Genomic DNA, 14,741 nt, shown 5'->3' with positions numbered 1-14,741 from the left:
ATCTATTCTAGACCATATCTAAAGACATCTCAAAGTTCATAATAAATTATTAGTGCAACAATCGTTAGTGACCCTCAGAAGGACAGAAATAAAGAGGAAATCCACTTGCTTAGGTTAAGTTGACCCCCTGTATGTGATGGAGATAAAGATGCCTCCTTTGCACGGGTGAGTTGCAAAAGGGAGTAGCCTCTTCCTTCTTGTGGACAGGAGAAGCACAGGGAAGGGTCTCCTGGACTGTCTGTCTCTGCAGCTCTGCCCTCACCCTCTGGCTGGGCACCCTTGTGGAAGGTATAACATGCAGCAGACTCACATGCTGTAGCCCCTGTCAGACTGCATAGAATGGTACAAATACTGCGTGCATGATGGGAAAAGAAAGCATCCTAACCTTAACATAAAGTCAAAAAACAAAAAAGTAAAAACCCACGAAAAATTCAGAGCCATGGTGAGCAAAAGGAAAATCTTGCTAAAACATGCTAAAGTCTTTCCAAACCTTGGAACATGCTGAGATTTCAAGTGGACAGGGTGCTTCTCACTAAGCTCTTTAGATTCCTCAGCTAGAAAGTGCGAATATAAACACTGACCTTGAAGGATTCTTTAAGTAATAAAATAATGTTGGCAAAGTTCCTTCTGCAAATGATAAAGGACCATATAAATTATGTTTACTTGATATTCAAACCTACTATCTTATGTATCAGTAGTCCTTCCCTCGGATCATGAATCAAGTGTATCCTCTGTAAAAAAACTATTGGTGAAAATAGTGTTTCTCTATATAATGATCCTTCAAATGCACGTGGTTAAAATTTTATACTATGACTACGCCCACACAATAGAAATTTAAAAAGAGACAGGTTTAGTATAAGGTAGCATTTTTCTCAGAGATGGTACTTTCAGAAGAATGCCTAAAAACAAAAGTGAAATGAAAAGAAAAATTTTAGTTCAAGCTCATTTGGACAAAGGAGGGCCATGTTTATGCTAGGGTTTGGGTATTCAGCAGTTTTCGAAGGTTTGCTATAAAAGTAGGGCAAAGCACTCCAGTTTTAGAAGTCAGATTTCACAGACTATGGCCTGTGTGTACTGTCCAAAAAACAGGTCTGATTCGTCAGAGGCATAAAAGAAAAGTAAAAAATAAATCAGATCGGCATATAGATGGAATAAGCAATTTGACCACATATCATTGCAGGATATTGGAATGACTAAGCACAGTCAGTGTGAGAGATGTTGGGAAATTCATCTAAATTTTCCACATGCTTCAGGTTTCCCAGATGCAGTACCCAAATAATGAAATCTTTCTTTTCAAGGCGCTATCACATGCTTAGGTGAAGGACACTATAGGAGGAAAAAAATAAAAAAGCTGTTATCTTTGCTCCCAAAACGAGATCTTATAACCTTACCTAATAGATTGGTTAACCACAAAGCCAGATCTTCTTTCATCGGTAGCAAATTAGCTTCATGTCTGCTGGCCAGCCATTGGCTATACTGATGCATATCAGAGAGGCCAGGTCCACTGCGTACCTTTGGGCTCAGAGCAGTGCACATTATTTATCCACTTGTAATACCTGTTTTGGAAACAAAAGAGTAATTGCCTTTTATTCAGACTCTCTTATTAAAATCTTGGTGCCAACGACAAAGGAAGGAACCAGATCCATGGAAATGTTGATGACGGGTCAGACTATTAGTGATTAAACCCCAGGAAACACTGCTATCTGTACCCGTCCTACCACTGTTAACTAGCCACTTGGTAGAAAACAGCAGCAATCAAAGGTCGAAGAACCAAACAGTACGCACTAAGCTTGTATAAAACATCACATTTCACAAGAGTCAGTTTCTAAAACAGGAAACTCTACTTGTTCAAAAGCAAGCAAAGTCGTTGATTACAATTTTAAGTATCCAAATTATAAACTCACACTGCCTTAATTTTTGAAACTGTAGATTGCTACAGAACTTTAGGACTGAGTGCTAGCAGTGACAGTATTTGCACAATTCATTATACACATATACACATTATGCCCTTAAAATCACTTCCTATAGGATAAAGCACAGTACTTGGTTTTTTGCAGATAGCTGAGCAATCATGGATTCACAATTCAGAGAAATGGGTGGGAGACACAGGGGGAGGTGCTTTCAAAGAGTCCCTCCTATATTTATCTTGTATTAGAGTTAATGAAAACAAAAATCAGAGACAATCAGTGACTTAACCAAGAATATAAAGCTAGATCACGGCACAGTCAGGTTTGAATCTGGGGCTTCATACTTTTTCCTGAATGACACATTTTATAAGATAGATTCCTCAGCAAATCACAGTATAACCCAGGAATAACACCCTCATTCTAACAATTACTGCTGCAAGTTTTTCTTTTGTCTTACTTCGTATCTTTTCACTTTATGGGTTTTTCATCCTAGGTTTTTGTTTGTAATCATCCTTCCTGTAGAAATGATTCAATATCTTACATCTACAGTCCTGGCTGGGTAGCTGGGTTGGTTGGAGTATCATCTCATATGCGGGTTCAATTCCTGGTCAGGGCACACACCTAGGTTACAGGTTTGGGGACGCATGCGGGATGCAACCAATATTTCTCTCTCTCTCTCACTTTCTCTCTCATCATTAAAACAAATCCTTGGGTAAGGATTTAAAAAATGTTACCTTACATCTACAAAATAAAAGTTAATATGGTTAACCTGGTCACCTTATGAGTATCACGGTCCTCTAGGGGGGTTGTAGAAAAGTTGAAAATACACCTGGCCTTGAACATAGCACTTTTGTGTGCATTACTTATAGGACCTAAGACTATAGAAGTAACACTGAAGCAGCTAAAGTAACAAACTCATGAGTTTAACAATGTGTAGGACTATATTATGTACACCAATAGTGCATATGAAATCACTAAATGCATTTCCGTGTCACTGAACAAAAATAAAAATATAACTGGCAAGAAGCAAGATTCACATGATACAAAGGGTTTACAGCTATATTTCAATAATTGTGGTATCTTACAGTTATAAGTGTATATACACTCTTGCCAGTTCTATTCTTTGAAATTTTACATAAGTCTAATTCTTTTAATATAGGATAACTTTTGTCTTTTAAAGGCTGCTTTTTAAAACATAAAAAGATATTGGTGTTCAGAAAAACACAGTGGGACCATCCCCCACTGTGCTGTAATATCACAGAGAGCAGCTAGAGAGCCAACACCTAAAAGGTGTCATAAACATGTAACATAAAAAGCACAGATAATTCATTTCTAAACAACTATGCTTTGGAGTAATTTTTTTGCAAAAACAATTACCACAAGTTTTCTTTGAAAAGACTTTTTATAACTCTCTCTCTAAGTATCTCTAGTGAACCAGTGCAAACAGTGCTAACAGACCTTGTCATATGTTACTAAATTATCATTATAGGAACGAGAACATTACCATCACCTATTCTTTTCTAGTTAATTGTCACATTATTCAGACAAAGTCCTGAAATTTTCTCCAAATCTCGTCATCATACATAAGACACCTAAAACACTTTTGCCCCAGTTCTTTTAAAAATAGGTCTAGCTGCAGGAAAACAAAGCACCTCCTTGTAACTGCTTAGCATTCCTATAGGCTAGCCGGCCTCAGAAACCAACATTCAAGCAATATTACATTTAAGCACATGATTCATACATTTAAATAACTAATTGAAATCTTAAAAGGGTTACCTCTAAAATGCCTTTCTTCTCAAGACACAATCTCTCCCACTACTTTCCTGAAAGTGAGATGTGGTAGGTCAGTAACTCTAGCTACACCCTATTATGTGTTCTGCAACTTCCATTTAAGCATCAGAGTCCTATTCTGCTCTGTCAAAGCAAGAAGACACCTCAGATTCTTAAGCTCATTGTCCAGCAAAGAATTCGTCCAGGGTTAGTTTACAGTAGGCCCAATGGCGTGTAACAGTGTCAGTGAGCCAGAGGGACACAATCCTTCCCCTCAGTCCTTCTGAACAGTGACGTTTTTATTTTCTTGACAGTGGCACATTTATTTCTCATGTAGTCTGTCCTGTATTTTGCCAGAAATGTGATTCAAGCTATCTTTTAATATTTATAGATGATCATTAGGTAAAGACAGCCAGAGTAACGAAGCAATTTTTGTTACGCTGTTTTGTATATAATCAAAGTTACCTACAAAGGGAAAAGAAAAACAAGGAAAGAGTTACCTTTTACCAGGAGGTAAAAGTGGGAGAAATAAGGCTTAGGGGGTCATCAGCATGAAATAGAAGAGAAGTGATTAAATATATGTTGACACTGAAAGTCACTGTCATGCATAGGAACTACTCTGCTTGCGTCTCTTTTGAAAAGACTTTGGATTTTAATCCAATATGGTTCTTTTTTTCATATTTTAAATCCCCACCTGAGGCGCAGCTGAGAGCCAGTCACTCCATTCACTAGCTGGATGTCCTGGAGTCAGATAATGGAAAAGACGTGAATAGGAGCCATGGAGATGAGCCCAGTCCGCAGGGGTGTCAAAGAATTGCTCCATGGTGAAGTAGCTGCCCATTGAAATGGTTAAACCCGGAGATCAAAAGTCACACAAGTTTATATTATCAAAGATAAAAAGACCACTCCAGGATGATAACCTTTTTTAAATTTTTAACAAATGTTTAATCAGTGTGGATGAGTTGAATTAAATCACAAAGAACAAACTATGACGAAAATATCATTTTTGATCTTTTGAATTCATTCAAAGGTTTTCAAAACCACAAGAGATGAGAAGGGGTAGCTTTTAAAGATGGGGAGTAAAATGATTAATGATTCACTAGACTTGAAGAAAGAAGTTCAAGTTTGGGAAAACAAAAACTTTTCTTATCTACTGCATCAAAACACTGAAAGATGTTACCATTAAAATTCATATAATCTAAATATTTACAAAGCTTTACAAGCGACTTTCTCAAGTACTAAACAAAGACAATCAATTTAGAAAGAGGAGTAAGAATTTGAATACTTCTATGGGCCCTCCAAACTATGGCTTAAGTTTATGGCTCTATCTAAAAGTGGATAACTCAACTCCCTGGATTTGGAATTCAAAAAAATAAAACTTAAAGTGAAAAACATGCAGAAACTTAATACAGTTTTCTTCAAAGAATGTGTGTATTTTTTCCTTTCTTTCCATAGACATGATTCTGGAATAACCATTATGAATATGATGAGATGTGAATTAGCCCAAGGGAAGAAGAAAAAATTAATGACTCCGTAAGTAAAATATCATATGCTTAAAGACTCTGCTTAGTCTGTTGTTCCAGAATCCCAGCTGAAGAACTCACAGTGTTGACTCTGAAGATAAAGTATTCTTTCACACCACCTAGAGGTGTGCTCTGAATGACCAACATGGTTCCGGTCTATCTCTAGACTTTGTTGACATGTTATTAAAAATGCATTGCAATACTGCACAAAAAAATAAATGGAAAGGAAGAAAAATAATAAACATTATATGATAACTGGTTGCTATGCGATTCCATTAAAAAGCCTGATTAATGAATGTCAATTGCAATTTTAGAATTGGAATCAGAAGTTGTGTGGTCAAATACTAGCTCTATTTTCTTCTGCTTCCTGAGTTCTTTAGTATGTGCAATGGAGGTTAACACTTCGGATGCAATTTTGAAGATTAAATATTTGTGCCAGTGTTGGCATGCATTTTATATTCATTCAATACTAGCTAAATCTAAACTAACACCAGAGGAAATACACCTTCCATTGACTTTGTATTTGTATACTTTGTTGACCTCTAAATCACTAAGAGAAGACAAAGGCCAAAGAAGAGACATGAAAACGAAGCACTGATGAAACAAAATCATAAATATTAGAAAACTCAAAATTTTCTTCATAGGATGATAAATAAAATGTTTTGCTCTCACATGAGTGTGTACATGTGTCTTTAAAAACAACTCTTGTTAACAAATTATACTTGATTTTTTGACAGCAGGTAAAGATCATAAGCTATTCAGACAGGGGAGTGCTACACCTCTCAAAATAAATGTGACAGGATGTCACGACACACCTTCCCCATGACCCCACAGAGGCTCCCTAACTGTGACCCTTTAAAACAAAGAGTGCCAATGAACCACAGTGAAGGGTCCCACCCTAAATGCCACCTTTGTTCACTTCCGCTCACTGACCTTACCTCTGCCTGGTCAGGTGGTGTGCTCTGGGTGTGAAACAATGGAGAAACAGTTTATAGGCCAGTAACACTATCTTCTAAACAGTTACAACAAATAAATAAGTACCCTAAGCCAAACACCCTCCTAAAATCTTGAAGGAGAAAATGGTTATCTTTCAAGCTAGACTCAATGAATTAATAACGAAGGATGGCTCTTTCACCGTTCCGAGTTCTTTACTCCTGTGGGATTCATTTTGGCTGCCCAACAATATCTCTACAATGCTACATATTCTCAACCAATGTCATGAATGCAAAATCTTAACCTAAGGGTCTAATCAGAAAACTAAAGTTCAAAATTTAATCATAAAAGCAATTCCAGATCTTGTAAATGGACCTCTATTCTTGGCTAAGAGAAGCAACTTGTCCACAAATCAAAGAAGCACCAAATATAAAGTCAAAAACAACACACATGACTAGTTTTCCTAATTATGTAATACAATCTTTACATTCAAATCGACAGAAGATTTACTTAGTCAAATTCCTGGCTCTTCATAAATCGTTGGAGGCCAAAAATATCTTGCCCAAGTTAACAAGGCTACGTAGCCACAGAGCCATCACCAATACCCCACTCAGCCTCTTGGGTGCCCAATTATTAGGAAACACTAACTCTCTTCTGAGAATCCTTCTCATCCTGGAACCCCATGATGATTTGTTCTGAGCCAAATAATGATATACCTGCAATAATAATTCCTTCTTAAATAATAATTCCTTTTTTGGTCATAAATTATGACCCAAAAAATTAAGACTCAGTGGGAACGGATTTTGCATATTTTTATGACATTGGCATTTTTCTCTTTTCTTCTTTTAATTATATTGTACTAGGCCATTCTTCCAAACAATTTAGTACAGGTTTCTGAACCCCTCCCAGACTGAAACATAATTTGAACAGAAAGCCATCTGAAAATCATAAATCAACTAGAATATTTAAGGATCCATCAAAATTTCATCCAGGTGGATTAGGTAAAATGTCATGAGATTTTGTGGGGACTTTTTATATGTTTGTAATGCAATGATTTTCTGTTTTATTTAACTATAATGTAGCTGAGAGCTACCCGATTTCTACTTTCTACTGAAACATATAGACATATATCTATCTCATGTAAGGGGAGAGCATTAGCAAAAACTCAATTGAAGTGACCCTGAAAATGTTTAAGACAAAAATTATGCAAGCATTTTACTCATTTTGACAAGCGATATGCTCTACCTGCACTCCCGTTTTCTCTAGCCAGAAAACACTGAGTAGAAATCCTTGAGAGTCACTCAGGAGAAAATTAAAAAACAACAACAACAACAACAAAAAACCCCACAGTGGCATCCTACTTGTGCCTCCACATCAAAACCACAGAAACACCAAAATAGCCTAAACATCTGCTGCAATTTTAGCAAATGTAACCAAGTCCCTCTGCAAACACATTGTTAGAGCCCCTTTTCTGGTTTCAACCAAGGTTAACTGTGGCCTTCCAACGGATCCAAATACCTCTACTGCAGACTTGGCAGGCTTGAAGCAAAATTCTGAAATCATGCATCACATATTTAGGATTAATATAAGACCTGACATTTCCTCATCTCTGCAAGTTTAAGTTTTAACTAAGATTCCTTAACAAGATACTAGAAAACTCAGGGGCAAGCATATGACCTTTTGCACCAGGGGAAATAAATTTTGCCATGCGAATTTATCTCCCAATAAAGAAGAGACCACATCACACAAGTATGATGTTGAGCCCTCAAGTAAAGAAGCTCAAAGTTTAGTAGTATACAGGCTGAAATCCAAGCTACCTTTCAGCTTCAGAGCCCACTCAGAGAGCCATGTGTGAAGCCTGCAATGTCCCATGCCTCAGACATCCCTTACCTTCTCTTAGGCAGTCAGAACCAGGACGCCCATGTTGGAGAGGACCACCACAGCCACCTCCTCCCCCTACACGGTTAGAGGGGAGCATTCCTCGAGAAGGAGCTCATTGATCGATTTCAAAGACAGGTTGGGCACACTAGATCCCAGCTGCAGTTAATCAGTGTCCACACTGCTAAGAGTTTGGGGGAAAGCAGCAATGAGCACAAACAAGGACTCGTTCTTAGTTCTTAGTCTTGCCTCTGTGAATCTCAGGGGATAGGTGGGGAGGAAAGGTGGACTTCCCCCGCCCGGCTGGCACATCCGACCTGCCTGAGCCTTTATTTTAACACTAGGAGGCCAAATGGGTGTTCCTGTGCACAAGCAGATCGTATTTCCTCTGCATAAGATCTCCCATACACAATGGATCTAGCCTTGTTGGAGAGGGCTCTCCAGGAGAAGGTGAAGTTTACAAGAGGGACAGAAGTTTTGCAAATCTTGGTTATAAGAGAATAATGATGAAGGAGGTGAGAGGAGGGAGATGGAGAAGGTGGGGAGGGTGATTGTTTTAATTTCCAAAAAGTTAACTGGAGGAAAGCACTGAGTAGCCCATCCCCACCTCCAACTGTACTAGAATGTTCACAGCAGTAAAGCCCTGCTTTTGCTCTCTCTCCCTTCAAGACAGTAAGAGTTGGGATGCCTGGCCTAGGTTAATGGCAATCTCCTTTACTGGTCTGATAAAACCTAACTTTGCCAAAATAATTAATGCCTTTAAAACAAAGCTGGCTCCTCTGTTCCCCCAAAACAATTTCAGACTCCAAAACCCTGCTTTTTGGACTCAAAAGGAACAATACTGGGCAAAAATATTCCCAAAGAGGGGTTGATTCACAGGCTAGCATTTCCTCGTTCACGTAAAAGGTGGGGGGGGGGGGGGGGAAGAACCTTAACTCTGTCAAACTCATCAGTCGAAAGACTGGGTATCACCCCAAATCACTCGAGTCACCCTTCTTTCTTCCATCCCGGCCTCCTGACTCAAGGAAAACATTCAGGACCAGTCCATTAAGACCACCCCCACTCTGCTCCCCTCTCCCCAATAACAGCATGCATTACAACGACCCTGGTGCACGAATGTGTAAGTGTGCATTTATAATCGATGTGCTAATTAGAAATCCTCACTTCGGTCCCTGGTTGGCTGAGCCGCCCCAGCGGGCTTTTCGCGTGGCGGTCACTTGGACTGTTCCACAATAGGGATGAGGAACACTTGGTCGTGTCCGGTGAATCAGAGAGGAACCCACTGCAGTGACCACCCCTCAGTTCCAGAGCCCATCCAGCAGTCCGTGGCTCTCCACCCAACCCACTCGGGTTCCCCGGGTTATTTTTAAAGACCTCCCCCTACCCGTGGCCCCCGTGCCCACGCAGGCAGGAGCTCCCGCAACCCCTCGCTGCAGAGCGCGCACGCTGCGGCGGCGTTGGCGGCGAGCTGCGACCGCGAGGCCGCCTTGCTCACCCCCGCGTCCGGAGCTGGCTGCTGTCGGCCCTCAGAGGCGCTGGGGCTCCCGGCTAGGCTCCTGCAGCGTCTTGGGCCAGGCCCCCTCCCGAAGCAGGTCCTGCAGCAGCCGCTCTCCGCACCCCACCAGCCCGGCGGCAGAGGCAGCAGCTACAGCCGCACTGCCCCTCTTCATACTTCTCTGATGGCTCCTCTTGGTGCTGTTTGGGAAAACGATTTTTCCCGCTGCCAGAAACAGATTTCCTACATTTCATCAGTCCACACAGACCGAGCGGAAGTAAAATGCTTACTTTTTCTGGTGCACGGCAAACGCAATTGACACTGATTTACCCTTCAAACGGGGAAAGATTGTATTACAAGCCCTTGGCAGCAATTCCGAGGTTAGGGCCCAGCTCCAGCCCCCTCCTTGACCCCCAAACACTAACCTAAGAGGGAAAGGGCCGGGGGTGGGGAGGGGATCATATTTAACTCCAGGGTTTTAACACAGTCAATGGCTTTAGCACAATATTAAAATGGGGTGTTGGAAAAGCTTTGCTTTCCTGGCCAGTGATTTTGCAGACTCAGGAGCGTGAGCTTTCCAGTAACTCCAGCCCCTTTTCTTTCCAAATTGAACAATTTGATTTTTTACACTTCTCTTTAAATATCAGATTTTAGAAGAGGCTACACTTTGGGCTGTTTTCGCTTTGCAAGAGGAAATACAATCCCACGCTTCCTTCTCTCAGCCTCAGCTCAGCATTATGTTGAACGTCACAGACAATTTTCTCCAACTGTTGTTTATTAGTCCGTGTAGTCTGAGACGAAGTCTGCCAGGGCCTGGACAGATGTTCGAGTCGGCTTCACCGCTAATGCATAGGTGACCTCCTGCTGTGAGTGTCCTAACAACGTCAGGTCACCACTTTCCACTGCGTGGAGACTAAAAGTATTACACTTGGTAGTTGTTTTGTGTTCACGGCCACTGATGTCGCGTGCATCTCCATCCCTTGTATATTATTCTGATCCTCTCATGGTACCGGTTTTTTTAAGTAGCGATTAACTACTCCCACCCCATCCTTGCCTCCCTCCCCCAAGTAGAAACTACCTGCAGATCTACAATTGCAAAGTGACGCGGAAAATTTTAGATGTAATTAAAGGATGTGTGTTGCATTTATTACCGCCCTCATCTGGAAGTGGTTATTTGATCCGAAACATCGAAACATTGCATGGGTTACTCGCTTGTACCGATGTAACAGTGAAGAAGGGGACACAACAGAGTGCAAAGTTTGGCCCACTGACCCCAAGCCTTTCCTTTTTGTTCCATTTGGTGGGGCCCTGTCAGCTCCATGCTCTTCCTTGGCTTCCCAGAAGAGGGGAAAAGGAGCCTCCTCATTTTAAGGAGAATGGCATTATCAAAAGGCCTAGAGTACTGTTTAGATACACATAAACACCAGCAAATCATACAGAACAGATTACTGATGAATTTGAGGAAATTCTTCTGAATAATAAAGTGTAGCAAACAGTAAGCATATCTGAGTATTCCTAGAGCCCTGACAAAGTATTTTGAGTTTCTGAACTTGCATAATTTGAGTAAAAAGTCAAATATTCACAATAAATTTTCATGATCCAACCTCATCATCCAATGACGTATCCTCAGGGTTCAGAAGAAGCGTTCAAAACACCTAACATCTTTGATTTTGAAAATGGTATATCCTATTTCTTTCCAGATGTACATAGTCTCGTCACGTTGTTTCATATTGATGTTATAAAAAGTAAAGTGTAAATCCATGCTTTTGTTGGTTCAGGAACAATGCAAAATCCATTTGGGGAAAAGAGGAGGCTTACAGAGGCACTGGGAAAGCACAATCACTCAAGTTACTCACCCCAACGCCCCTTCCTTCCAGGAATTTTTAGTTATGAATTATGCATCACATCCTCTGTCCTTTTAGCAAAGGTGAAAGGGGAAATGCTAGGAGAAATATCCACTTTCTCCCTGAGCACCGGAAAGTTGTGCTATCTTTTGATAACAAAACAGAAGTAATACAAAAGATTACTGAAAAGGCATCAAAATATGGTTTTAATTGATTTTTTTCAGAATTTGTTACAATACCCATTTGAATTTTATTTTGTATTCCTCAAAATCAAATTTCTATTTATCTATTCCAAACAGTCACTAATACATTTGTCTGATATCTTTTTGTCCAAGAATGTTCTTACTTTGGTCTCTCTGACCCTAAACATGTTAACCTTGGGAAATCATGGTCCAGGTTACCTTTCCAGAACCAGTGAAGGTAATGGAAGCAAATGCCTCTTCTATTGGGGTGAAAAAGGTCTAAACACATTTTTGGAACTTGACCATGAGCATAAAAAACAAAAGCCAAACCAGATTTAAAAAAAACATAGTTTAGTTTTTCTTTTCATCACTTAAATATTAAAGTCTAGAGGACGTTAATATCAACAGTTTCTAGGTTACTCTGTGTTTTGGGCATTTTACACCTTCAACATTACCTTTAATATAAACTGTGCCTTTCCTCTAAAAATATAAATGTCTTCTTATATTCTTAGATTCCTAAGTAGCTTCAAAAGGGCTATTAAATATGGCATGCGATTGCCTTAGAAGTAAGTGATAGTAACAATACAGAAAACAGTTAAAAACCTGACCTGGTGCTGGATAAATATATGAAGCAATGTAATAAGTGAAAATATTTACTTACTTTTTATAGAAACACTTTATTGGTGACATAAAATATGCTTATCTTTTTCTACCTACCTATTGGATCATAATATAGGCCTTAAACTGATATATATTGAAATATTTTTAAATACCAAACAGAAAGGATTTTATAGGCCCTAGTATGGTAACTACACATACTGTTAGGGTTAAAAAGTAAATGGTAATACTTTTCATCACCATTCATACACAACACTACAAAGAATAAATTGGATGAGAAAGATTTCATATGAAAGTTCAAGGTTTACTCTCATTTTGATATGCAACTTAAAAATTCTATTTTTACTCTCAAAGGAAAACTTTAAACTTTATACATACAATACAACACTAGTATAGTATCTGTTCCCTACCATGCAAGACTTGTATTTTTTGCAAAATGTGTGTTATATATAAACATATATCTTCTAATTTTTACACAGAGAAGAGATTACAAGAATTTCATGAAATGCATCATTTATCTCATCTAGTTTTAAATATCCTATGTGATGCATCCTATTGTATGAATTTTGATTTTCATTAAATATTTTGGTGGTGTGTTCCTAAATATTTTACAAATATCTGTGCCATTCTAATTGAAGGTCAAATTTCATGTGAATGTTTTATATAAAATATTATTTCAATAACTCTGTCTTTCTTTTGAACCACTGCTGTCTCTCGCATGTATCTATAAAGCCATTGGACTTCTACTAGGCGTTCACTCAATAAATAATTGTTGAATGAATGAATAGTAGGAAAATTCAGTCTCTTGGGAGGCTTCCTACTAATTGGTTATATTTCTTATATATTGTCTTTAATTTGGTAGTTTGGAACTCAGAATAGAAAAATAATGTTAAAATAACATTTTAAATGATGGCTTAATTCCCAGGCTAGAATCATTTCATCTGGTAAAATGTAACTGGAGTTCAGTAAAACAGATGCTTGCCTGTGTACCAGGCTTATAAATGAGGTCAGTCTGTGTCACTTGTCACTTCATTAAAAACCAAGGTTGATTTGGACTCAAGGTTTAATCATAACCAATATAATAGGAGTGCAATGAAAAGCTACAGAAAATATTACTGCTTCAGTGGTTTTCAAACTTTTTCATTGTTTCCCACAATGTGGGATACCTCAAGGGAGAGACACATAGAAACACATTCAGATACACAACCAAAACATATTTCAGAAAAATTGTTATTGACCTTCCTAAGTGAATGCACTCTGATAGTTTTCTGTTTGGCTTTCTTCTCATCTTCTCCACACCATTCAATTGAAATGAAATGCTGTTGGAGAACTGCTAAATTCATTTCAAACTCACAGTTTGAAAAAAATCCGATGTTGATACTAAACTGAGGAGAAAATCAAAATGAGGTAGCGTATCAATGAGCAGATGGTTTCATTATAAAGTACGAAACAGATGTGCGTAGGTATTGTCTTCAGTAGACTTGACATGATGTAGTATCACAACACCCCAAACTATGAATACCCTCACACCTCCATGTCTTTGCTCGTGCTGGCTACAATGATCTCTTCCCTTTTTCTTTCTCCTTCTGAATAAATCAGATTCATCCTTCTAGGACTGGCTCAATAGTTATCTTCTCTGTGGTTCTCCTGATCTCCCTGGCAGAAATATTGCTCTGTCTGTTTTGCTCTGAGGATTTTTTCATTTATTTAATATCTCATTTATAATGTGGTATCACAGTTATTTTTCTGACTCATACATCTCCCTACTAAAACTGTGAGTCCCTAAAAAAGAAGGACTGAGTTATTCATCTTTGCATATCAAGTCCTCAGCGTAGTACCAAGCCTCAGGTCATTGAACGATTGAATGAATACATGGACCATAAAACCACTGAATACCTGACAGAGAAAAAGCAGGTGCCCTTGGTGATGGGACAGATGCCAGAAGGAAGGACTGTGCCCATCAAAGGGAAACTGAATGGTAATCCCTCTGGAAGGACAGCCAGTTGTTGATTTCCCATCCTTGTTGATGGAACGATTTACACTTAAATGAGATTTTACTGTCACATTTCTTGGGACTCTCTTGCAGGTAGACCTTGTTTCCACCATCCATTTATTTTGAAGAACATTGATAATGACAAATTTAGGATTACTTTGTTGAAGGATGAAGAAACTTGCTGAAATTTCCGCAATTGAATCAATCGCGCATTTTGCAAACATGGAATGTTTGACAACTGCCGACTTACAGAAAGCATTTTGAAAAATAACTCTTAAAGTCATGCTGTGGAAGGGGTTTTCTAGCATCTAATACCAGACCAGATGGCGAGACAGCATGCCTAGCCCGTGACAGAACTGCACAGGAAGGGGTCAGAGGGGCTCCTCTCAGCAGGAGGAAGTGCCGTCATGCCACTCTTACAGTAGCTGCTTGGGCCCCAGTCTCCTACCCAAAGATTTCACCAGCCATTATCTCCACCAGCGCTTTCAGGGAATAGACATATTAAATTGTAATAATAATAGCCACTGCAGTTAGCTTAATAATTAAAAGTCCAGATTTCGAAACAGACAGAAATCAGGGTGAAGTTCTAACGTCTTCA

At 39.1% G+C, this 14,741-nt stretch overlaps 1 protein-coding gene across 7 annotated transcripts in view; it reads right to left on the bottom strand.

The window, feature by feature from the left end:
• The window catches only part of GAS2 (growth arrest specific 2), a 119,875-nt gene extending 110,055 nt beyond the window's left edge, over positions 1-9,820 (bottom strand). Inside the window, exons 1-2 of one of the 7 annotated variants that reach the window (XM_037040399.1) lie at positions 9,797-9,820; positions 1,392-1,556 (exon numbers count right to left, since the gene is read on the bottom strand). In XM_037040399.1, coding sequence (XP_036896294.1) covers positions 1,392-1,536 — 145 coding nt within the window. In that variant the 5' untranslated portion in view covers positions 1,537-1,556; positions 9,797-9,820. The other 6 variants (XM_037040396.1, XM_037040397.1, XM_037040395.1 and 3 more) reach the window with 6 other exon arrangements.
• Between the last annotated feature and the right edge of the window lie 4,921 nt (positions 9,821-14,741).

This window comes from Sturnira hondurensis, unplaced genomic scaffold, assembly GCF_014824575.4.
Source record: "Sturnira hondurensis isolate 20B ecotype Veracruz unplaced genomic scaffold, ASM1482457v3 Scaffold0002638, whole genome shotgun sequence".
In the NCBI taxonomy this organism is placed as follows: Eukaryota; Metazoa; Chordata; class Mammalia; order Chiroptera; family Phyllostomidae; genus Sturnira; species Sturnira hondurensis.
The sequence above is the reverse complement of the archived record's forward strand: the minus strand, read 5'-3'. Positions and strand labels throughout refer to the sequence as shown.